Genomic DNA, 25,994 nt, shown 5'->3' with positions numbered 1-25,994 from the left:
TAAATAACAATAAAGAATAAGCTAATGCTTCAGCTCATTGTAGGGTATCTTCCTCTCTCTCGTGCTCGCATTTATTAAAATTATCAACATAGGGAAGTATTGGGGGGGGGCAGTTACCTCCTGCCGGTCCCCCCTTGGTGGCACCCCTGCTGGCACCTGCCAGTGCTTCCCGTCAGCCTGCTAGTATAGGTGCAAGTATATGGTGTAAATTTGAAAATCCTTCACAAGTTATCACATTCAAAGATTTTCAGAAAACCTGACCTTGACTTTGAGTTCAAGGTCACTGAGATTCAAAGTTGTCTGAGATTTTTTGTAGATGCATCTATGGTATGAATTTCAAAATCCCACATCGTTCTGAAGTTATCCTCATTCTCAAGTTACTTTCATTCACAAACATGAGTGACCTCACCGCTCACCCATCCGCCAACATGTCCTTTTACAGCTGAGGGGTAAAAACAGCACATTTTTATCCTAACATTCTGTATATGTGGCACAGCACGGGAAAAGAGATGCATGCAGACGCAGAATCCCGACTGTCCACAATAAACAGCCAAGCACAAAGAACTGTCCTTTCCAAAATTTCCAGTGTTTTTCACTGTTTGCAAATATCTCTCAAAACTATGCCTGAAAAACTTTAGCTTACCGGACAATTTCTGATGGATAAATTAAAAACAAACAGCTCACTTCTGTTCAAAATGCTCATTCAGTAAAACTCTCAGTTATCAGGGGGAAACCGACACACTCACTGCAGCCACACACACCACAAATTAGCCAATGTATCGCTCTTATTGAGACTGGCAACTTTTGATGATGCCGTGTGATAACCGGTTCTTGTAAACCTTGTTATGTTTTTATCAAAGGTTTAATCATTTTTTCTTGTTGCTACAAATGAATGTTTATCTATTTGGCTCATAGGCAAACCACAATAAATCAAAGACTGGACACAGTTTGACATCTTCTAGTTAAAAATTTATAGAAAATACACAGAAACAGATGAATGACATCTGGCCTTTTGCATATTAATGTAGTAGTTTTCACATGCTGTCTCACATGTGTCCAACATCAGCAGCATTTATATTATCAATGCTTGGCCACACTTAACTGGATAAGGAGAAGAAATTTAAGTTTGTTTGAGCTGCTGGTGAAATTTTCTCGATGCTTTTGCAAAATAACTCCAAGTTTCTATGTTAGTCCTCTAACTCTGGACAGAACATTCACCAGCAGCAATTGTAGCAGCTTACAAACCAGATTTATTTTATCTACATAAGAGGACAAATCTATATGAAAGAGCCCCTTTCACGGATGATTAACTTGAATTAAAGCCACTGTGGTGAAGTTGAAAATTCATCTATTGGCTCGGCAGGACCAGCTTTAATGAAACTGTCGCAAGCTTTGAATTAAAGATCGGACAGAGTGATGTCAGAAAGCGAGGCTTAATGAAAGCATAAAGTATGAGTTTGTTCTTATTTTAAAAAGGTGATCATTAAACCATCAATTCTACAATCACGTCTGAAGCAAAAACACGGACCTCTGAGTTACGATGTCTCTCCCACAAACACCATGGGTTGCATTTGTCTGTGCAGACGAAGACGCTTTGACTGAATTTATGTTTTAATGCATGAACTCTTTCTGCACTGGAGACAGAGGGATCACTCAGCTGCACTGAAGCTACAAGATTTTTAGCAACCCGATGGATTGTTACTCAGAATATACTCAAAAATCCAGAGATGCAGCTCTAACCAACAATGTCAACACTGCTTTTCCCCATAACACAAGTATTGCCCTTTCTCCAAATGAAAGCAACATTAATTACTCATTAATACATTACTTCAATCACCACTCGTTGTTGGAATAATTGCCATTTCGCATATTCGGTGTAGATACAGTTAAACATAAGCATTTGTTTAATGTTGTGTTTTTGGACCGCGTGAAACACGACGCCGGTGTTTTTCAAGTTTTTGAAAAAAAGACACCCAACAACAACAAACGGTCAGACGCTGCCTCAGGAAACTGTGTTATTTCAACTCACTTTTGCAGGTTAGACAATTATGAGAAAACTAAAACGGGCCCTAAGCAGTGAAGAACTGCAGAGCTGTGTGAAAACTCTCTGTGGGTTTGTTACTGCAGGGCCTTCTTAGACACGATGCACACCATTTTAGTTATTATTAATGCAGGATTGTAGACGACTGTAGCAGTGATTAGGAAAAAAAGTTGCAAATGAATCTGACCTAATTAAGTAGAGTAATGCTAGCACGGCTGAAATGACGGCATTTAAGAGCCAATTTTGTCTCCCCCTTCTGGAAGTGAGTGTTATTACATCAGTAACGTGCAGTCCTTTACTTTAAGTAGTAGTTATGAATCTCACGAATTAGGAGTGTATCTAAGGACATGTGAAACTTTATTAATGCAATTTGCAACAATTGTGTTTAGTTTTTCTTAAACATCTTGTTATTTTTCTCTGCTACAAGCTCGTTATTCAACTCTCTGCTTCAGAGACAGTGTGACATGTAGTCACAAGACAAGATTTTCAACTGTGATATATATCAGCTCTAGCCAGCGTTGATACTAATATCAGGAAGTGCATCAATCAGTTAGCAATGACTTGAATGTGCCTCAACTTCATGTAAGATTTTGAGATGATCTTCCCCTAAAAGTAACTGCAGTGGTCAGTATTTGTGCAGGGTATTGTTGGGACCTACAACTGTATTTTACAGAGAGCTAGCAGCCCTGAGAATGAGCGAGTGCATAGAAAATGTGTGCTCGTCCCCCTTTACAGAGAACACTGGTATAATAAATTGTGTATTTCAATTCCAGCCAAACAGTTTTACTGCACAAACTTAACTAAATAGTGATACAAATCAAAACCAACTGCACTTCCTCTCTCTTTTTGCATGCAAAGCATTTGCAAACTGGCTCTATATCAGTTAGCATGCCTGCTTCAAACTATTCTGGAAATGGCATCTAGGGCTAGAAATTTCAGACTTGCCACAATTGTATGTTGCCGAAACTGTCCCTTCCTCAAGGGCAAGAAAACAAACGTTTCTACCGTTAAAGGGCATGGGAGGACAGGCTAAAGGAAGGAGGTAACGATCCGCTTTCATCACTTTTGTGACATTTTGTGCAACAAGTTAAAACATGATGTTACAGGTGGGAAGCTGTGCTGCTAAAACGGGCAGACACTAAAAGGCGGTAATACCTGTGAGAAACAGCGATGAAACACAGGGGTCTGTCTGTCTCTGCAAACTGTACTGACGTGCAGACACAAAGTTGTAGGTAAAGAGGAAAGAGATTTAAGAATGGCAATATCAGCCTGTTTCTCCCCGTTGTTTTTTCTCATAAGGTGGGAAACGCAGCTTCTGAGAGAGCAGGAAAGAAACTGAAAGGAAGTGAATAGATGTGAACTATAAATATAACCTGATCTGTGTCACTTAGCTGCATGTAAACCAGAGGAGATGCACACAGAAACATCAGCACAATGTAACCGATCAGTGCTGAAGGATCAGATGGGGAGAAGGATAGAGGAGGGATAGATAGCGGAGATGAAGAGTCATCTAGTCTTTATCCAACTGTGTGTTGCTAAGCTCCTCTGCAGGGAGTCCGTGACTTTGACAGTGGCGCACAGTAAATGAGATCTTCAAAGGAGGACCAGGAAGAAAGCATCTTAGCCCCGCTTACAGAAATCAAAAGGCTTAGGCAAGCCTTACCCGGCTGGATAATGGTATATGGAATATCACTACCCGCACAAGACAGTTGTAATAAGAATGGGAGGGAAATACACTGGCAGCCTTAGTCACGAATTTATACGATGTGTTCCTCTCTTCTTCTGTCCCAATTATATCCTCTACCAGTATAACCTTCTTTCTATTCTCCCACCCTAATTTTGTCATCTGCGTTCTTTCACTTTTCTGGCCTTTATCAGCTACAACACCACATTCTTTTCCCGTTTTGCCCAGTCCAGGGTAAATATCTGTCCTTTTGAATGCTAAGATAAATAACTCGCCAAGAGTCCAAGGTTAAGAAGATAACCAAACAGAGGAGTGAAAGCCGAACTAAGATTTAGAGGAGTGGTGTGGTTCAAGGATATGTACTGATATTTGAAATTTACAGTAATACCAGTTTGTTCCATGTGTTATTTGACACCTCATCGTAGCGAAGATGAACTCAGACTTCCCCGTGATAAAAGCCAGCTGTGAGGTTCTTCCAGCACAGTGGACAGTTATTAGAAAGTAATATGAAACATCTGCAAGCCCATCAGCAGTCAGTGTGTGTGTTTGTGTGTGTATAATTTAACCTAATCCACTGTAGCCACTGCCCTACAGTTGACATCAGTGGATGTACAGTGGATGTGCCATAAATCTGCTACAACGGCTTTCTTGTAATATGTTCTGTCAGGGTCGATAAAGCCAAGAAAAAAATAATTGAATTACTTAATAACACAGACTGTATTTAAATGATAGGAGTGAAAAATGAAACCAAAGCAAAAGTGCCTCAAACCAGCATGGTTTATTTTGGTCCTCTGGTTGCAAAAAGAAATCCAGTGGAAAGAACACTACATTTATTTTGTAAATTATAATTCCTGTTAAAACCAACAAGTCAGGAAGAACAAGGTATGACTTAAGTGCGTAATTAACTCGTCACTACCCTGTGACTATGCAGTGTCCCTCCCAGTATCCCTCCCTACCTCAGGTCAAGACTTCACCGTGAGACTTTACTAACCAGTACACGATGCAGTGGTGGCTACATCCATCCTTCCTGTATATAAAACCTCTGTTTCACACTCCTGGGCTGTGTGTGTGTTTAATAATAATAATAATAATAATGAATTGCATTTATATAGCACTTTTTGAGACCCTCAAAGCACTTTACAGTTCCACTATTCATTCACTCTCACATTCAAGCACTGGTGGAGGAACACTGGTACAAGCTACAGTTGTAGCCACAGCTGCCCTGGGGCAGACTGACAAAAGCGAGGCTGCCATATCGCGCCATCGGCCCACTCTTCCTATTCCTCATCACCATCTGTCTTCAGCTGCCTGAGGCCCTCTTGTAGGCGCTTTTGAGGAGTTTTGGTGTCCTGACATCAGTGACATGTATGTCCTCCTGTGGCCAGCTTATCATCCCAGCATAGTAATCTGATGACCAGTATGGCATTTGTATTGATAACTCAAATCTTATTACCACCCTTCAGCTTGCTAGTACTTGGAGCTGTCCTGTAACTCCACCCCTTCAGTCTGGATCACCTTCCCTCTCTTTGCAACCATTCAGCCACACCTATCCAGCCTGAGTGACATCCTTATGCCCTTGCTGCACATCCCGGTGAGGTGGATCAGTGAATCAATGCCTTGTTTGTTCCTGGTGTACAGCTTGATGTCATCCATATACAGGAGGTGGCTGATGGTCACTCGACTCGTAAATCTATATCCAGTTTTGGTGATGAGCTGGCTCAAGGGGTTGAGGGCTCTGCAGGACAGTGCATATATATTTATCTTGTGCCATGACAAAGCATTTGCTCCTTTCCTGATTGGGTGTTGCTAGTCACAGTTAACTCATGATTTAACAGTATGAGGCAATTACTGTTTCCCACAGGCCCAGGCAGATTTGGATAGTTTTTTTCCTTCAATAAATGAACTCATCATTTACAAATTACATTTTGTATTTATTTGGATTATTTAATTTATCATATTAGATTTTTTTGACAATCTGAAACATGTAAGTTTGAAAAATAAGCAAAAAACTAAGAACTCAGGATAGCGGCAAATGCTTTTTCTCACATTATGTAGTCTGAGATGTTTAACAGAGTTTGACCAGCCTTGGGAAACATCCCACATTCCAGTTGATGACCTTGATCAAAAATACAGAACAAGTGAGGTGGTGTAGGTGTGACATCCAGTCGTTTCTCACTCTGTCGGGTGCCAAAATCCCAGATATAAAGCTCTCAAGTGTTAGATGAAAGCGAGGCAGGGCTCCGGTTTGCAACGTACCCAGAACCACAGAGACAGAAACATAGTTAACCAAGTTCATCTTCTGTGTGTTTCCCTTTTACACTTACAGCACAGAGCTCAACAGTATGCAATACAACACTCTCTTTCCCTTTCTCTTTCTCTCTAGGCTGTTTTTATTTTGCCTCTTTGTGTTGCAAAGGGCAGCTACAATCACCTCAGAAGCTTCACTTTGACTTGCTCTTCAAAATTGTGGGTTTGTGTGCAGGATGAGTGCTCATGCATAAGTAAATCAGCAGGAATGTAGGAATGCATTCACAGTCTTTCTGAATAAACCCCCCCATGAATGAGAACAGGAGAACAGAAGACGATAACCACGCATGCTCGCAAAGACACTGACCACCCTGAGCGCAGACGTGTATGCAAGCACACAGTAAACCACACAGTTTGTTCAAATTTTTAACAGCAACAAGCATGAAGACACTTTGGTTTGTTGAGAGTGGGATGTCTACGAGACTGTGAGCCAGCTGCCTTCATAAAGTGTTTTTTTAGTTTCTGATCTTGCAAGGTCAGCATTGACAATTTAATCTCCCCATAATGAAAAAGACAGGCTCCAAAAGCAACTCCATCCCCCATAGACTCCCATGTTAAACAGCACAAACAACCATGTTTATAGTCTGAAAATATAAACATATTGGTGACTAAATTGTGGAGCCAGACACCAGTCAGTGATGTCACAGTGGATGTGCCCATCTTTTATATACAGTCTATGAAGGAAACCCAGGCTTAGTCAAAATAAAACCATGTGTGTTGTAACCTAACAACCCCAGATCTAGTTTGTTCTTAACTTTAAAAGAAGAATACAGAGACAGAGAAGAAGACAGGCTAAAGTGACCAGATTTTATCAGTCACCATTACAAACAGCAGAATAAAAATAGGAGTGGTTCAGGGAAGAAAGCATGAAACACAAAGCCACTCCAGAGGAATAAATAAAAAGATTATGCCATGGCGCCCTGGTGGAAAAACAAATCTCAGTAGCAGAGCGCTATCTGACTATCTATCTGTTTGTGTCAGGGCTGAACCTGTTTGTCAGGGTTTTTTTTCCTTTTTTTTTGCTTTGGGGACAGTTAACAGAGACAACGATCAGTGTGGGACAGGCCAAGCTCTATTTTCCACAGCAGGTATAGCGGTCAGACAGTCATAAAATAATCCCCCACTCTCAGCCCAAAGATAACACACACACTGAGGGTGGTTCAGGATGGATGGAAGGGTGGGGTAGAGGAGCAGTGAGGAACAAAAAGAGTAAAGTTAGCGCTAAAATAAAACGCTCTGTTAACTTGATCATTTGTCAGCAGGAAAAGAAATCTCCACAACACAAACACAGAACTTTACCCACACACAGTCCTCCTGTGCACACTGGTGCAATAAGCAGGAACCCTTGCAGCTGACTAAGGTGAAGTCAGCATGGGAATATTCACCCTGCACATAAAAAGCTGACTGTGGGAACTACTTTGCACAACCTTGCATGAGTAGCCACAACTAAAAGTCAGCTTCATCTCTTCTCAAACTCCTCCTTCAGTTTTAAAATGACAATAAGCAAATGACAAAACCTTACCTGTTGTCAGTTTGTCCGCGTGCCCAAACAGCCAGACGCCTTTAGGTTTCTCCCTGTTGGGACTCAGGCACGAGGATGGAGAGGAAGATGAGCTTTTTTCTGTCTTCTTCTTCTTCTGGATACCGTTTCCCATTTTTTTTCTTTTTTTTTCTGAGAGAGGGGGGCAGTCCTCTGGCCCCTAGAGTGGCTCTACCATGTTTTCCTCCTGTGACATTACATCTGTATCCTTACTCTTAAATCCTTTCTACTCCAGCATGAGCATACACTCTGAGTCAAAGTCAATAAAGCTCAAATCATTCCTGCTGATTCAGTCCTGCTGACACACACACACATGCCACAGTGTGGACTATCTTTGCTAAAGACCCACTGACACCATTCCTGTGCGACAAACAAAAAAAAGCTCCATAAATCATAAATGTCCACTCAAATCTGCCGTTCACCACTGCTAGTCAAGCACAGCCACTGAAGACACACTCAGCACTGACAAGCCTCAGTTTGTGGGTGTGTACGTATGTATGCGTGGAATCGTGTGTGTATGTGTGTGTGCCCCTCCCACTGTGATCGCTGTGCTCCAAAGCAGAGGATTCACACAAGCACCACATTAGACTTATTTCCATCATTTCGAGCCTCACACGCAAACAGAAACCAAAAGCTGCCCGATGAGAAGGGTGGTCTGTAGCATTTACTGCCTGGGAATGAGTAACACAGAATAAGTAATAAATACTGAAATAAAGGAAAGAGTGTGGGCTTAGAACAGCATATGGATGCTTAATAATTCAGCCGATCTTGACAGGTGAAGATATTCTGTCTGGCACTCTTTGAAATTCCCCTTCATCCCACACACACACACAAACACAAACCGAATATAAAAACTATAGTCAGAGGATCAAAGCTTGTTTTGATATGAGATCACTCCGACTACGCTTAGAGGAAATACAAATGCTGAGCCAGACAGATGAGTTACAGAAATAGGGATAATGGGGAATTCTGGGGAAACTAAATCACTTGTGTCGAGTCCAATCTTTTCCTGTAACATCCTCTTCCTCGTTCCCTGTGCTCCCTTTCCTTCTGGCTCCTCCCACCTCCCCGTCTAACCCTAAAAATGAACACCGAGTGACGATTTGGCAGGTTATGTGTCTTGGAGTGATGATGTCATGACCTCTGCTGTCACCAGATAGGAATGACACCATTCCCAGAGCCTGTGGATCGATTGCAGTTGTTCAGAAGGAGGTCAGAGAGGAAGGCGTGTGGAGAGAAAGAGATGGTGATGATGATCACCACCATCACCACGTAGCACGGTGCTCCCATCAGGTGAAAGTGAGATTTCGGTGAAGAAAAAATGCGCACTTCTCATGAGCGAAGCCCTGTTCATGCACAGCCCTCCAGCCCTTGCTCCTTCTGATGTGTAGAGAAGAAGATAAAAAAAAGGCTCCAATAAAAGAAAAAAGCAGATTTACTGTCAGGGGAGGGGGAGCGTGGATAGGGAGAGCTGCTGGGCAAAGAATTTACAATCCCTTCTTTTTCTACAAGAGGAATCGATTTGGCTCTGAGGAGCAGGAGGACTTACTGGGAATTTCCAAATATGAAATATGAATGCTCATGCTATATGTGTGTTAGATTGTGTCTCCATACAGAGGAAGGAGAAAGGAGAGAAGTGCACTTATGATATCAGCAAGCTTCCTGTTGCAGAGTGTAAAACGATCTTCACTAAAACACTCAGAACGATGTGCTGCCTCCTAATGCATCGCCAACACAACCACACCCAGTGCATCTGCGCTGGTAGAGTACACTGAGCTCCTCGTCTCATCCCTCATAAAACTATGAGATCTCACTCAGGTCACGCACAGGGATGATGCTCTGCAACATGCCTTCACCTGTGAGCAGCAAAGCATAGTGGCAAACGTGCCCTAGATACATTTCAATATGAGCGTGATGAAAGCGTGTGTCAGAGTCAGGAGACAGTTGAGGATCTGACAGTTGAAGGGAACTGAAAAAAGAGAAACATGCAAAGGGGAGTCGACATGCGTGCACGTGCATGTGCGTGCATGTGCGCATGCGTACATTAAAGGACATTTGTGTAGAGGAATGCTGTTGTCATGGAGACCATCACCAGAGTCTCAAAACAGGACTAAGGAATCTCTCTTTAAATGTTACTGTTTACACTTTTATTGGTGTGTGTGTGTGTGTGTGTGTGTGTGTGTGTGTGTGTGTGTGTGTGTGTGTCAAAATTGTGTCAATCCTACCTTCTGTGAGCCAATCAGCCTCTATTCTGTGTTTTAAGTGTCAGCTCTCTTCTGCCATTCTGCCTTTTACATTGACTGGAATGACTCGCCTCATTTCATTCTGGTCACCTAGAGATCCTCATTCAAACCTATACCTGCCTCATTTCCACCCCAACCAGTGTCTAGCCTCATTGGCATTTCAACGGGACAAGCAAGGTAAGCAGTGCTTGCCGTGTCAAATCTAAAAATAGACATAATTTGAAACTTATCAAAGTAATGCGATCTCTCTCCTTTCATATCAGACAAAGCTCCTCGCCTGCTAGTTATTGTGTGCATGGAGCCTTGAGCTGCGCTTACGTAACAAAGACGTAACAAAGATGTGCACGGATGACGCAAAGTGCAGCAGATCAACAAAGACAAATGGAATCGCTGTAATTTACAAGAACTGCAAATATGTTATAGGATTTTGTATGCAAACCTTCGTATGCAGTGGAGATGCAACGTTCGTTCAGTCCCTCCTGCGGCCACACAAGGCTGGCTTCAAAAGCGATTCACTCCCCATTAGCTCCCTTGTCTCAACCACGCACCCAACTGTACCGCAGAAAAACACATGTTTGCAACCGGGTTGAGGAAACTGTTTTATTCTTCTACACTTAATTTACGCCTTTGAGAAAACAAATAATTTTTAATAAGTTGACATTTTTTAAGGCTTTGATGTCACAGTGGCTTTGAGCTTGATCTGTATATAGTATTCACTGCACAGCAAGCTACATTTATTTTTGCCTAATAATTTAATTAAGAACGCTTCAAAGGGTATTTTATTTACATGTCAGCAGACATCTGTCCGATTCACCTGTGCAGTTGCCTATCAAGCTAGCTAGCATCAGCCGATAACCTCTTAACTAAATATGGGCATAAAACAAGACTGTGACAACCTTGAAGCCAGACGCAAGGCTTCAAGATGTTCATCCACAAACTAGTGCTTACATTCATGTTTACTGTCATAATGCACAATCTAATATTTTTCAAAGCACTTTACACCCCCAAAAAATGAAATAAAGTGAAATGGGGGAGCAGTGTACAACTTTTCAGGAGTGGAGATATGAAGATAACTTATTTTTTGTGAACTAAAGAAAGTTACGACCTGCGCTTCAAATGGAAACACAGCTAGCATTAGCAAGTAAACCAGCTTCAATGATTTGTCCTGGTAACAGATAATTTACTAGATATTTATTTAACTATAGTGGTAGCCAGAAAAGAGTGCAGAAAGGTGAACATGTCCATGTAGCATACAGACAGACAGCACAAATGTCTCTGCTTGCCTTTCTGTAAGAGTCAACACATGCCACTGCAAGAATAGTTGGTGAAGCAAAAGCTCTAAACAACTAAAACTTGGTTCTTTGGTCAAATTTATGAAATAACTAAATAAAAGGTTAACATTAAGCCCAGTTAAGCCCAGGCCAGTTGTGTGCTATTTCACATATACTAGAGATAAGAGTATAGTGATTAATTTGTACATGTTTGTTTGCTGAAAGAAAACCAGTGAAAGAAAAAGAAATGGAATTCACCAATTTTGACAATTCATTGAACCAAACAGAACTTAATATTCAAAAGCAACATTATGCTGGTGTTGATTTCTCCAGTACAAAGTCTGTGTCATATTAGAATTTAATTTGGCTTTATATGTAGGAAACAAGTATTTTATGTACTCTCATCACTTATGCTTATTTTCCTCATGGTTGGAGATATTAAGTAAATATCAAGCTCACACAAGCGTCGTGGAAGTGGACCTTGTAAATTGTTTGAGAAGAGTTGGGAGTTTCAAAGAAATACTTGGCAGGTGGTTTGATGAATCAGCTGTTTAAAACCATCTACCACGTGCTAACTTTAACAACAAAGCATGGGATGAATAATTAATCTCAGCAAAAACAAGCTACACTCTGAAAACCAACAGGCAGTCAGCATAGCAAGCTAAGTAGTTAGCATGTCTTAGTCAAAGTCGCTATGAAAAAGACCTGACCCCACAGTGTATTTCCAGATCAACATTTGTCAAGCACAAGTGCCGATGTGGGATAGCACAACCTGACAACACTGCAGCCTGGTAAATATCTAAGCTTGAACCACAAGAAGCTGGCAAAAGCCTAGATTAGAAACAAACATTGGTGACATTAGTTATTATTCCAAGGTCTTTCATCAAGTGAAAGTTATCAGAACTTTATAGTCCTTAATTTACTCGAGGCTCGCTGAGTTCTGAGTTGTGCTATCATTGTCTTCTTCTCTTCACAGAAATAAAAATGGACAAAGACGCAGCTGTATCCTGTAAACAGCTTTCAACAGGTGTATCTGTTACAACATATTACATAACTGAACCACACACACACACACACACACACACACACACACACACACACACACACACACACACACACACTCTTGAGGGTAAATCAGTTGTATTTCCCTGTATATACAGATGCCCACTCCCTTAGTCCCACAGTGATGTCTTCCAGCTGCTTCCCCACCACATCAAACACACTCCATGTCCTATAAAACAACCATTACCTTTTATTCCATAAACATAACCCCTGCAAGCACATCGGATAATGATCACAAGTAATTTTAGGAACCTCTTCCTACGTACATATAAAGCATTGATGTGACCTGCATGGGAATTCACAAGGAATGTGAACCTCTAAAAAAATATGAGGTACGCTTCACCTTAACCACGACCTGAAAATGCTTAATGTTTCACGACAACATCACCCTATTATTGCTGCCACAGCAACGCGTTCCTCACAGTGTTGCTGCCTAGGAGACGTTTACCTCAGCGACATGGCTTTAGGTCTGTGGTGATGGATGAGGTATCTGCTTACCCAGGTGAAATTACCACACACTCATCAAAGTGTGTGCGCATTGGTGATGAATGATGTTCGAGGGGGGACGCAGTGGGGATGCATTAAACTTTCACACCCTCTCGTTGCCCGACACTCACTGCCTTCATCCTGTCAAACTGCATTAAACCAGCCCTGAGTTGTGGCCTGTAATAAAGCGTGGGCTGTATACAATGTTCTCAATGTAATGAGATGTTTGCTCTTCTATTACCCTGCTAGGTCTGTAATCTACATCCCAGTTTGTGAATCTACACACCCTGACTGTATTCTGTGATGTGGCAGCTGAACACACACATATAAACCCGTAGCAGATCCAGAAACTCAAGTACTGAGTGGGCTCCATTGCAAACACATTTAGAAAGCCACATGGAAAAAAAAAGAAAATAAAAAGGAAAGGCTCACACGGGGCTGTACACATGCAGAAAACAGTGACTGCACACACAGACGCACTCGTGTGGAATCCCGGGGATTGCGCAAAATGACCTCACTGCACAAAAAGCCAGCAACCAAAGATGGGCTGTGCTGGACAAAGCAGGTAGTTGCGGGGGGCTCTACTCAACCTCGAATGTGTGTGTGTTTCTTTGTGGAGGTGATGTAATGAATGTTGGCGCCGCCCTAAGCCCAGCAATATGCCGCTGACACACAAACACAGAGATACCCTCTGATACAGGGCAGCTCTCGGTCACACGCCCTCACACGCAGCTCAGCAGACGTCCAACTATAAACACATGCTGACTGCACAGTAACGATCAGCGAAGGCCAACACACCCACAGCGGTGCTGAAAAGAGCGTTAAGCAATCTGAGAAGTGATTAGAAGATAAAAATATTCTTTAACGAGTGTGAAAAGAGGCTGAAAAACCTAGGAGACACAGAGATGTGTGTGTCTGAGTGCATGTGTTTGTGCTGAGACGTTGCTCTAATTAAAAAAGCATTGAGAGAGTGTTCCCGAAGAGTCCTCTCAAGGCTGAATGGAGCTTTGTGATTCGTTGTAATCTCTTCTCTACATCACATAACTCTAGGCCCAATCTGGCATCCAGGCTAACACACACACACACACACACACACACACACACACACACACACACACACACACACACACACACACACACACACACACAATCCGCTGTGATACAAGACTCCCAGGAATTCAGCACATCAAAGACAGTTTTGTTTTTCTGTTTTTTTTAAGAAGAAGAGGAGTCTCTGTAAAATGTAGCCAGCAGTCGGTGTTGAACTGCAGAGCGCTCCCTTTCAGAGGAGACGGTCTGAATCAGTCATGCACGGATGACGCAGCTAATGTAAACCAGCAAAGATGTAAGTGTGCCGCACATAACAAAGATGTGCACGGATGACGCAAAGTGCAGCAGATCAACAAAGACAAATGGAAACACTGTAATTTACAGGAACTGCAAATGCGTTATGGGATTTTAAGCAAACGTTCGTATGCAGTGGAGACGCAACGTGAGTCTGGTTCGTTCAGTCCCTCCTGCGGCCACACAAGGCTGGCTTCAAAGGCGACTCACTCCCCATTAGCTCCCTTGTCTCAACCACGCACCCAACTGTACAGCAGAAAAACACATGTTTGCAACCGGGTTGAGGAAACTGTTTTATTCTTCTACACTTAATTTACGCCTTTGAGAAAACAAATAATTTTTAATAAGTTGACATTTTTTAAGGCTTTGATGTCACGGTGGCTTTGAGCTTGATCTGTTTATAGTATTCACTGCACAGCAAGCTACATTTATATTTGCCTAATAATTCCATTAAGAACGCTTCAAAGGGTATTTTATTTAAATGTCAGCAGACATTTGTCCTTGCTTATCAAGCTAGCTAGCATCAGTCGATAACCTCTTAACCAAATATGCCCAACCAACAAGACTGACAAACTTGAAGCCAGACACAAGGCTTCATGATGTTCATCCACAAACCAGTGCTTACATTCATGTTTACTGTCATAATGCACAATCTGATATTTTTCAAGACACACTACAACAATAAAAAACCGAAATGAAGTAAGTGGGGGAGCGGTCTACAACTTTTCAGGAGTGGAGATATGAAGATAACTTTTATTTTTTGTGAACTAAAGAACAAGAGCGTGACAATAATGTGAAAACTGCGCCCAGGACAAAAACAAACAGGGCAACTCTTTGCCCTTTAAAAAACAGACAGCATGCCAGCACAAAGCCAGGGAAGAACCAGGAATGATGCTGGATGTATGTGCACCTCAGCCCTGCAACAAGACTTTAGTTTAGTCGGTAAGAGAAGCAGCGAAGCGCAGTTAGCTTCTAGCCTCCATTTTTAGCACTTGTTTCTACAGTGAAATTACACTGGTTGTCACTTTAACGCTTCTTTGGGATTCAGTGTTGCATTGTGTTCAGACATAATCACTAAAACAAAGACTGTATGTATGTTCATTAAGATGGCAATTTGTGTCAGTGTGCGGCACTGTAACCTTAGTATTATATTATTAAATTAACAGGCCATGTTACATAGTAATGCAAACATAATGTAACATTATTTTCCCCAAGCAGTAATTAAGTAACATAATGCATAACAAAAGTAACAAGTAATGTGTATTATAGTGATTTTATTTTATTTCATTTTATCTTCAGGTCTTGGCAGATGGCCGCCCCTCCCTGAGCCTGGTTCTGCTGGAGTTTTCTTCCTGTTAAAAGGGAGTTTTGTGTGTGAGTGCACTTTTCTTGGTGGAGACTGATTTTTTGTTTCCTCGGATTGAAAAAGTCACCTAGCTGGTTCTGAAAGAATGAACTGTTGTGAAAGAAAAGTAAAGGTGCAATGCACCGATTACTGACAGTTAGGAGACCAAGTGCCAAAGAAAACAAAAGCAGTTCAAGTCTAACGATGTGTTCATGCACACACAACCACAGGTGAGACAGAAAGCACTTGCAGTTCATGCTTCTGAAACAGCACGACTGTTTTTTTTCCCTTAGAATAAGATGGAAGTGCAGAGGCCTCAGACCCCCTGTGCATGGTGAATGCATGTGAACTTTGAATAGATGCTGACTAATTTAAACAGCTGCTTGAGCAATGTTTGGAGGATTAGAACAGGGAACTATGTCCTGTCAATGCTCCAATTTCTGCTTTTCAGATATCATGGATTTCTTTCAAATGAAACTTTCAGATGATAACAAACACATGTGCAGCTGCATTACGATCCCACTGTAGTCCATCTTAACCAACTGAACTCAAAGAGAACACAGCTAGTGAACACAAAGCTGCATCAATATGTGTGCTCATTTTCTGTTTGCAATCTGAGTCTTCTCATATTCACATCACTCCCTTTTTAGCCTTTATAATGGAAAAAAAAACATGATGCCAAAACCAGGGTTCCCACACATTCTTCGCATCAGCCTTTGACCACATCCTTTGCCCGGGAATTATTAGCACTACTACAAGTTAATCTTTGCTTTCAAATGAAGTCACTGTCTGTTACCCATCCTGTAGTCATAGTTCTCCACGGATGTGACAAAACCATAGCATTAGGCACGGTAAGGGATTGTGGAAGCCCTATTTAGGCAGAAGAGGCACAAAAACCACAAAGGAGGTGACCAAGAAAGTTTAAAAGACTCAGAATCTAGGTTTCCAAGACTTGCTACAGTAACACACACAAGTGCAATGACAGAGGAGAAATGGATGGGTTTAGAGGTGGAACAAAAACAGGAAATGGGAACTGTGGGTAATCTCTGTGCTGTAGAGCAAGCAAACAGTGAGTAAACAGAAGAGAGGGGATTAGACCCCGGAGTCAGACTTTGTGTGTGTCGGTTTTGCCAGGTTTTAAATCTAAAGACTGATGTCCCGATGATAACAAAATCTCTTGTAACTTTCCATCTTAATCTCAAAGTCAACATTCCTCAAAAACACATCATGACCACGAAGTCTGCGGTCATGACAAACAAAACAGGACAAAATTATACGGCAGACTCACCAGACAAACCAAAAGTGGCTTCAAGATGCTGAGCCTTGTTTTTTCCCCCTACGTCACATAAATTCACAAAAAGGGTTATCTCAGCACACTTTAGATTATAAGGTAAAGAATTCTCTCTGACACTTTCTGGCATGTTCACCAATGTTGAAAGGTGCTTTTGCACTAACCAATCAGCAAACAAGGGGGTTTGTGCCTCAAGCCAACTAGACTTTGAGTAAAAACAAAAGTAAACACACAGTGAAAGAAAAAGTAACACGGACTAATATTTTGCTGGTTGAAGGCTCTGCTTCCAAACAGGGACTTTATCAGTCCTTGTAAGTTAAAACAGTCCTCTCTGCCTTTCTAGGAACAATAACACTACTTCAAATGGTAGCAACAGGGAGTCCACAAGCTAGTAGCTAACCGTCTCAAGCTTCAGATGGGATTTTTTTGGTTTGTTTTTTGTTTGTCTCTGGGTTTGTTTGGTTTGTTTTTTTCAGAAAACAGCATGTTGCTATGGTAACAAGGGAAAGTTACATGCCGTAAAACCAAAAGGATGAGCTAAAAGACGATAAAACACTACACGGATTTGAGGGGAACTGCAGAGTCTGTGTAGGTTTGTCACGACAAGCAACATCTTATAATTGAACAACAGAAACATAATCTGATCCACTGTTAGTGCAAACGTATAATTAGAGTATAAATGCTGCTTACAAATGCAAACTGTACTAGAAATAGGAAATCATTCTGATTTAAAGCTATCAATCCTCGTGTGATGAACAATATTTATTTTATCTTCTATTTTAAACTATTTATATTAAATATTAAGAAAACATTTATTCAAAATCTTTAAATGTCCCCCAGCAAACTGTTTATGAGCTAGAATTTCTTCTAGTCTTACTGTGTTTGGCGACACTTAAAAAAGGTCAAGTTCAAAATGACTCCTCTCTCACCTTTTGCAGGCTCATGGTTCTGGTGTCCCAGTTTGGCATCTGTCACAGCACTCCCATTGCGGTTCAGTCCATTGCCGGCGTTCTTTTTCCGCCGGCTCCCCTTTAACCAGCTGAAGGCGCCTCCAAGGGAGCTTCCTGGCTTCCTCTGCCCACGCTGAGCCTTCGCCTCACGGGCTAAGATCTCAGTGATGTCCCTGGGCACCAGGTCACCTGTAGACCTCCTCCGGGACATCCTGGAGGTTGGTCCTGGAGGCTAAGGAACTGTACCTCCACCTGGATCAAGGCGTCTTACTGTTTGTCACAGGACCTGGACCTCCCTGGTATGTAGGGTTTGATGAAACCTCCCTTCCCTGTTTGGCCTCTCTTAGTGTCCGTTTATCCTTTCCCCCCCTCCGTCTGTCACCACCTGGGACAACAATGAGATCAGCAGGATGAGAGAAAGAGCGCAGAAGAGAAATATATAAAAATAGGCTGGAAATGAAAGTCAGAGGGAGGACAGAGTGGCATGGGAACTCAAGAACAGAGGAACAAAGTTAAGGCTGGGTTAATGAGAATATCCAAACCCAGTCAAGATGATCAGGAATGGAATCGAAATAAAACATAAACAGAAAAGAAGAGAAAACAAGAAAGTATAACCGTGAACCGAGAGTATTTCTACCCTGTTCTCCCAAAGTTTTCCTGTTACTCAGTCGCCCCCACTCTCCCTTTTCTATTCTCTCACTTTTCTTGTATATGTCCTGGCCCTACGGGAGCTCCAGACCTCTGCAGCGTCTCTGTATGTGTGTGCATGCACGTGAGCCATGTGGTTCACATCAGCAGAAAAGTGCGTACGGCTGAGTTAGAGAAGAGAAAGAGTGGAAGAAAAAGTTTAAAAGTCAACTATTTCTTTTACTTTAAAAAGAGATACACACAAACAACACACACACACGCACACACACAAGCTTCCTGTACGTGTCACATTAACAAACAATCAAACATTTGTAAACTTACAGCGTGAGCATGCTGTCCTCTCCTCTGCTCCACTCCTTTCTCTCCGCCTGAGAACAGCTTTACAGAGCATGTGTGTGTCTGTGTGTGTGTGTTTAGCACAGTGAATGAAGCTCCATGCTCTCTGAACACAGTCCCTCCCTCTGTATCGGAGCCAGCCTCTCCTCCACCCTCTTACAGTGCTGGTAGGAGTGAGCCATTACAGCGCTGCTTGTTCCTCTTCATGTTCATAGCCAGCTCTCACATTTTAGCTCTCGTGTTGAGTCCTTTACTTGAAGCTGCACAGTTAGGTTTTTTTCTGTCTTTCCTCCCAGCCTCGTTTCTGTGGATCAGGTTCAGTCGTCTCCCTCTGGAGAGGAACCCTGGTGTGATGATCCATCATTGAAGCTTTGAAACAAAAATACACCCTTTGGAGCCGTGTAACCATAAATAGAGCGCTCAACACTACTGTGCCTCCTTCCTGGGCTTCATTTTGTCTTATTTATTTGGAGAAAAGGAAAGCTCCATGGGGAGACTACCGAACAGTCACCTGTCAAGGGTGAAGTGATTCAGCCGTTTCACCTGAAAGACAGGGTTTCTCTTTTCTACCTCTTTCTGGCCAGGTAGAAACTTGACACCACTTGTTAAATGTGACACACACACACACACACACACACACACACACACACACACACACACACACACACACACAGAAATTAGGGCAATAAGGCAAGTTACAGGGGAGCACCTTTAAGCAGCATTCAGCTGTACTCACCTCAGAAACCTGACCTGAGCTTCAAAATTCACTGTGGTGGGGAACGAGCCGAGCCGACAACAGCATGTTGTTGTGTTGTGGGACTGGCTCGTCTGGTCTGAATGTGGAGGAGACCCAGTAGGGTAAGGAAGAGGAAGCAGAAGGTGGTGTCGCAGCCTTCTGGGAACAGACTGAGGCAAGCCTGTGACTGCAGTCTCGCATGCATCTGGTTAATTGGCAACAAGGGAGTTTACTGTAATTTTGGCATTTTATACTATGAGCACCCAAACCAACCTTTTGTATTTTGTAGCCTGTAACTCACACAAATACTCATCATCATCAAGAGTAAACATGCTGGTTAGAGCAGAGATCCAGCAAAAACATCACTTAATACATCCCATGCCAAACGCAGGTATAATTGTGATGCAGATCTTAGAAAGCTCCTCAGGTACACGTGTACACGCAAGTAGCCCAACAACACGGGATTAAAGTCTTTCTTATTCACATGGTCGGCCTCATCATGAGCTGTGGGCCACGGTCTTGATTTAGCTCCTGAGATGAGGCAGCTAAATTACCTGTCTCTTGGGATTCCTGGGTTATTTCTGGCACACGATCTAAAGATATCGCTGTCAGTCAGCTTTTTTTTTCTTTCAGCACATGGTTCTCATATTTAACAGCTTTAATGACCGTCATCCCTCAAGCCGATCATGTACTGTCAGCGCTCGTCAGAGGTCTTTCTCTGTCTCACATCATGGAAAAGAGCGAGCCAAAAGTAAATTAAAACATGTGGAGGGAATTTGCTTTGAGGCACCGTGTCACTTGTGTTGCAGTAAAGACAGGGCGGCAGTCGGTTAGCTGTTCTCAAAAATTCGACCTGTGTGCCGGTTATGAATGTGAGATGATTCATGGTGAGGTTTTGCTTGGTGAGTGTGTGTGAGAGGGAGAGAGTGGTGGAGGGGTCCATGCTGGATGTGTGTGTTGGAGTCCTGGGAGGGGTTAAAATGAGTCATCGTTTAGTTCACTCAGGCCTAACAGATTGAAATGTTTTAAGGTTTCTATGGCAATTGAAGAGAAAACAGTTACCCTCAATATGTCTGCAAGTGGGCTACGGAGCGCCTGTGTGAAATGTGCATGTGCAGTAAAAATCATTAACCACGAGAACATCATGATCCTGCTGGGTAATGTGTCACCTATCCTCCCTCATTCTGTTCCCATATGTAGCTCTCTGTGTAACAACTGCAGCTACATATGCTCCGCTATCCTTTAACAAGCATTACAAGAGACAAGTGAAGTGATGATGGTCTTACTCGAGGTCTCAAAAACTCATAATGTTATGGCATTAAGGGCAAAAAAGCTTAAGTTGAAACAATTTATTTAAATGTAATATTTTTATAATTCATTTTACTCTTTTATATATGCTGAAAGAGTAAATCCACTTCTGTACTCCTCCTCAGTGTTGGGAGTTAACTCGCTCGTTACTTTCTGCCTCGGCGGACAGAGGCGGTTTCTCGCAGCTTAAGTACAGTTTTTTGTTTTAAGGCGTTTTTTCCCGAAGTCGCAAAAGTATGACGTCACAACATTCTGATTGGTCACTTGCAATGTTGATCCTGGAACATTTACTATGATGATCTGGGAACAACACCAACACGACGATATCAGATCGTGCCAGGTGGGGGACGGTTCCTGAATGCAGTTTGAGATGTGACGAGAAGAGATGCACTCTGGTACTTTAAATAGATGTATATTTTTAGCTTTCACTGGACAAGCACTGCTTTCCTTGCTTGCCCTGAGAGAATGCTACTGGTATAGAGTTGCATCTTACTCAAAATGACTTCTAAATATGCAACTTAAGTGTAAATTATCTTGTTGAATTGTTTTGTAGAAATGGAACACCAAGAGGAGATGTTTATTAAACACTATAGCAGTATATAGATATTGGAAAAAGTTTTGGAAGCTACTTTTTAATTTCACAGTTGCACAACACTTTGTGAGTGACCTGTGTGTATGTGTGCGAGTGTTTGTGTTGGATGTGACTGAAAGGAGGCTGCAGGCAGGAAATCCATACTGCCGGTTGGGATAAGCCCAGCTCTCTCGACCCGGCATTATCATTCTCGACCTGCTTTTGTCCTGCGACAGACGCATTCTTTCTGCACCGACTGTTTCTCTGTTTCTATCCAGTTCTCAAACAGGCATATACAACATTTAAACGCACAAAATAAAACCAAACACCAAAATAGGTCTTAACTACTCTAATCTAACATGTGCATTTCCGTCATCTAGGAATACATTTCTAGGAATTAATTTAGAAGTGAAAAAGACCAAAAAAAGTCCAAATACATTCCACAGTCCAATTATTTATAACATCAACCAGCTAAGATGATGTTAAGCCATGAGGACAGAGAGAGAATTGTGATAAGTAATAATAGTTTTAAAGCATGGGGAGAGATTCCAGGTTGATACTCAGCTGTGAAGGGAGCAGAAGGGATTCCTCTGTACAGAGGAAGCTTTGTCTAACCAGTCTATGGTTATAATAGAAGTCAGAGACTCTGTTGGCAATGAGTTCGGTTTGATAAGGGATTTTGGAAATAAAGAAATTTAAGCTGAGAGGGGAAAAGTGCAAAGAAAAAGAAGGAGAATGTAATAAAAATGCTGATTTTCTCTCTCCTGGCATGTCTCTTTTCTTCTTGGACAACTTGCTGTTACTACCCCACTCTTATGTAGGCAAAAAAAGACTGGGTTATAAATTGTAAAAGCTAGAAGAAGCTGCCCATTTTACTGCCTCTAAATGCAAAAGGAAAGTACCAGAAATATCACTGAGTCATGTCATACAGGGTTGAACCTACTGAAAATGAAGCTGGAAGAGTTTATTGTGCCTCTGGGAAACACTTTTTTAGAGTTGAATGATGAAGGGGTCATTTCGAAAAACAGTGAAACCGAAAGAAATCAGTTTCTCAGTGCTGCAGTGTGGATATCTGTATTGTCATTATTATAAATGACTGTCACTAAACCTGTGACTAAACCAAGATCAGCGTTTAAAGGATTTACTTCTGTTTCATGCCTTCATGAGAGGAAGCATGTAAAGATGACCAGTTTAAGCTGACATGACCCTTCTTGAATACACAAACATGGCCATGGGTTAAGCAAATTAAATAAATGGCAGATGGTAAAATAATAAAACACGATCCAGGCAAACACACAAAGCTCTGCGTGTCCGACATCAGGAATAATGCTGTTTTTGTAGTTTTCAAAGTATTTCTCAGAATCTGGAAGCAGTCAGAGCCAAAACACACTGGCTGTGTACTGAGCCATCTGGCCTGCAATTCATACAAACGCACATACAGAAAAACGCACTTACATGCAGAATTGACTCAAATAATAACACCCAATTTTCTACTTTTTGTTCTATTTTTGTTTCAGCTTTACTGCCCCATGAGCACGCTACTTTAACTGAGTTACATTAGAAAGCAACACTTTTTCATTATCCTTATTTTCTGGCATCAAGTTTTTCTAAACTATTTTTTACTGTTATTTTTGTCCTCATTTTTCCTTGTGTGTTTTTACTGTTGCATCACATTTTGCACGCAGAATATTGCAGCATTAACCTCAATATGAAGGCTTTTTAAATGAGATATTTGTAAGGATGAACTACTCCTTTAAAAACATGCCATGAAATATTTTTGCAGCAGGAATTCCTGAGAGGGTGTGGTCACCGCTGGGTTGTTGGGGCTGGACAAAAACAGGCCACAGCTTTCCATCCACCTCGTTCTTTCTTTCTTTGTGTCTCTCTTCCCCGTTTGTCTTTCTTTCCCCATCTGCCTGTTTTGAGCGTCCCCTGGGGGTCGTTCAGATGAGGCTCCGACCTCACAACAGGAAACCTGAGGTGACCTCAGCCAGTTCTCTAATAAAATAACAGGATTGCCACTTGCTCAACATCAGATTAGGAGAGCTGAAAACAGCAGTCTGTCACTCTCTAGTAAATCCATATCTAAAAATATGGATTAATAGATTTGTGCACAACATCTTTATTAACCTTTGCATTGTCATGTGCATTACATATGCACCATTAAATGCCTTGAAACAACAAACTGTTTCGTTAAAGACTGAAAAATAATCATCTAGCCTCTACCACCCACTAAGGCTACGTTCACACTGCAGGCGAAAGCGCATCAAATCCGATTTTTTTGACCCTATGCGACCCATATCCGATCATGCTATGACAGTGTGAACGGCGCAAATCCGATATTTTCAAATCCGATCTGGGTCACTTTCGTATGTGGTACTGAATCCGATACATATCCGATGTTTTAGAAAGCGACTGCTGTTTGAACGGTCAAGTCGCATTAAATCCGCCTTTTACGTCACCGACACAAGACTGAAGCCAATTATCAGCGCCAGAGAAGCGCCCGAGAAGACATCGCGAACGCTTCCTGGCCATCCAGTGTAGATGTCAGTGAAACTGTTGGGAAGACAACGTAAACATTTTATTTGTACTGTATAATCTGCAGATTCTGACAGAAATCTACAGCTATCCTTTGAAGCACCGCTCCTCTCTTAAACGGCAATAAGGATCATTATTAGGTTATCTACATTATTATGTAAATAACAAAATAACTTAAAGCAAAAATTGGGAAACGTGAAGACCGAAGTCTTTATATTAAGGGCCATCAGTCAAACAATACTGTTGCTCTGGGTCTAAACAGAGCGCGTTGTGTGTGACATCTTCTTTTGCGCATGCGGGCCGCTTTGAGCGTTCACACTAGAGCGCGTTTGCTGTCGCATTTTATTTGTAGTGTGAACGAGCAGACAAAAAAATCGGATTTGATCAAAAAATCGGAATTGAGCATTAAGACCTGCAGTGTGAACGTAGCCTTAAGGTTGTTTAAATACAACCTCGGATGAACAACAGTACATAACATATTACACTGTTTCATTAATTATTTAACAAAAACTACAAAAGTGAGAAATGAAGTACACCACATGATTCAGTAGCTTGCAGAGCCACATTTAGCAGGGATAACTAAAAGGACTCATTTTCTGTGACTTTCAGTCATCCTGGATGTATGTTGGCCTACGTTTTACAGCGTTGCTTCAGTTCATTGAGGTTTGCAGGTATTCGTTTATGCACAGCTCTCTTAAGGTCTCTCCATTGATTTCAATCAGGTTATTCTTTGCTGCTGTGCTTGTCTTGCTGTATGATGCAATTTCAGGCAAGTCTCGGCTGTCAGAGTGATGGCCTCACATCTGCCTCAATATCTGCAGGGTACCCAGGTTCTGTGGCTGCAAAACAAGCCCAAATCATCACTCCTCTGCCACCGTGCTTGAAAGTTGGTATTGTTTGGTTTTTTTCCAAACGCTGTGCTGTGCATTATGGTCCGATATCTCCACATTGGTCTTGTCTGTCTAGAGCATATTGTTCCAGTCTTGTGGTTGAAGATGCAACGTGACAAACCTAAGCTATGCTGCCATGTTGTAGAGAAAAGAGGCTTTCTCTTGGTAACCCTTCCAAACAAGCCAAACTTGCTCAGTCTTTTTCTAATTGTACTGTGATGAACTTTAACATTTAACACAATAACAGAGGCATGTAGAGTCTGAGATGTAGCTCTGGGGTTTGTTGCAGTTTTTTGAGCATTGTGCAGAATGACTGTGAGGTGAGTTTGCTGGTCCCAGCAGCTGTCTTAAATGTTTTCCTCTTCTGAGTGGTAAAGTGCTATCAATACTCTAAGTTATTTTATTAGGTATGTTGTATTCTTGTACAGCACTTTGGTCAACGCTCCTGTTGTAATTAAATGTGCTATATAAATAAATAAAATATAACTGAGTAATCTTTCTCACTGCAGAACGATGGACTGCTGTGATGGCCAGCAACAACTGCTTCTCTGAGCTGATTGTTGACACCTTTTGTTTTATAGATTTGCTCACACTTGCTGATGATCAGTTAACACTACAGTTGCATTTAATTAGCACAACGTGGTTGCTACCCTCTTAATTTCAATGGAGAGAGTAAGGGTGTACTTAGATTTCCACACACTGTTGGGCAATTCAGTTTAATTCTAACACAGTATAATATGTCATATTTTATAGTTTGTAGTCATCTAATTTTAACACCTGTTATGGACAGATTATTTTTTATTATGTCCTGTAATGTAAACCCTTTAAAAGGCAAGAGGGGCTTTTGTATTAAAATGACTGTAGTTGTGAAAAACAGTGGCACCAATTGAGCCTCTTGTGACGAGAGCAGATGAGTGATATCCTGAGTAGTAGTTTAGTAGTATTAGCACTAAATGCTGTTATGACACTTCAGTCCAAACAGAGGATGCTCTCCCTTAGATAAGATCCCAGCAAGTCGTCATTTGAAAGCTTTTTTTAAGACGCGCTGCTGTTGTCAGCTTCAGGTATTTCACGGCTCACAGTACAAAAACACTTCCCTAAAACAAATGAGCTGCAAATCCAGTTCTTGCGACAGTATCCTCCTTCCATCGCTGATCAAGATCACTTCAAAGAAATGTCTTCTTATCAGATGAATTCCTTTGCTAAAAATTCCACGCACCTACAGCAAAGGTTAAGCTGACATGCAAGCTCAAGCAGACAAACAACCTCATGAACACACAAAATCTCTAAATCTAAAAACGCAAGACCTGCGCTGAACATATCCTATAATGATTTTCTTTATTGATTCTGTTCACTCTGTGCCGAAGCTCCGTCACCGGTGACTGAACGCCACTGAATGATCC

General features: G+C 41.7%; 1 protein-coding gene across 1 annotated transcript in view; it reads right to left on the bottom strand.

Annotated features, from left to right (window-relative positions):
- The window catches only part of nhsl3 (NHS like 3), a 36,747-nt gene extending 18,932 nt beyond the window's left edge, over positions 1–17,815 (bottom strand). The window contains exon 1 of the mRNA XM_085346192.1: positions 17,544–17,815. Coding sequence (XP_085202318.1) covers positions 17,544–17,775 — 232 coding nt within the window. The 5' untranslated portion in view covers positions 17,776–17,815. The remainder of the gene's footprint in view (positions 1–17,543) is intronic.
- Between the last annotated feature and the right edge of the window lie 8,179 nt (positions 17,816–25,994).

This window comes from Diplotaxodon limnothrissa, linkage group LG22 (genome assembly GCF_057381915.1).
Source record: "Diplotaxodon limnothrissa isolate DT_005_m linkage group LG22, D_limnothrissa_male_GT1.1, whole genome shotgun sequence".
NCBI classification, from domain to species: domain Eukaryota; kingdom Metazoa; phylum Chordata; class Actinopteri; order Cichliformes; family Cichlidae; genus Diplotaxodon; species Diplotaxodon limnothrissa.
Note: the sequence above shows the minus strand (reverse complement) of the source record. Positions and strands in the feature narration are given on the sequence as shown.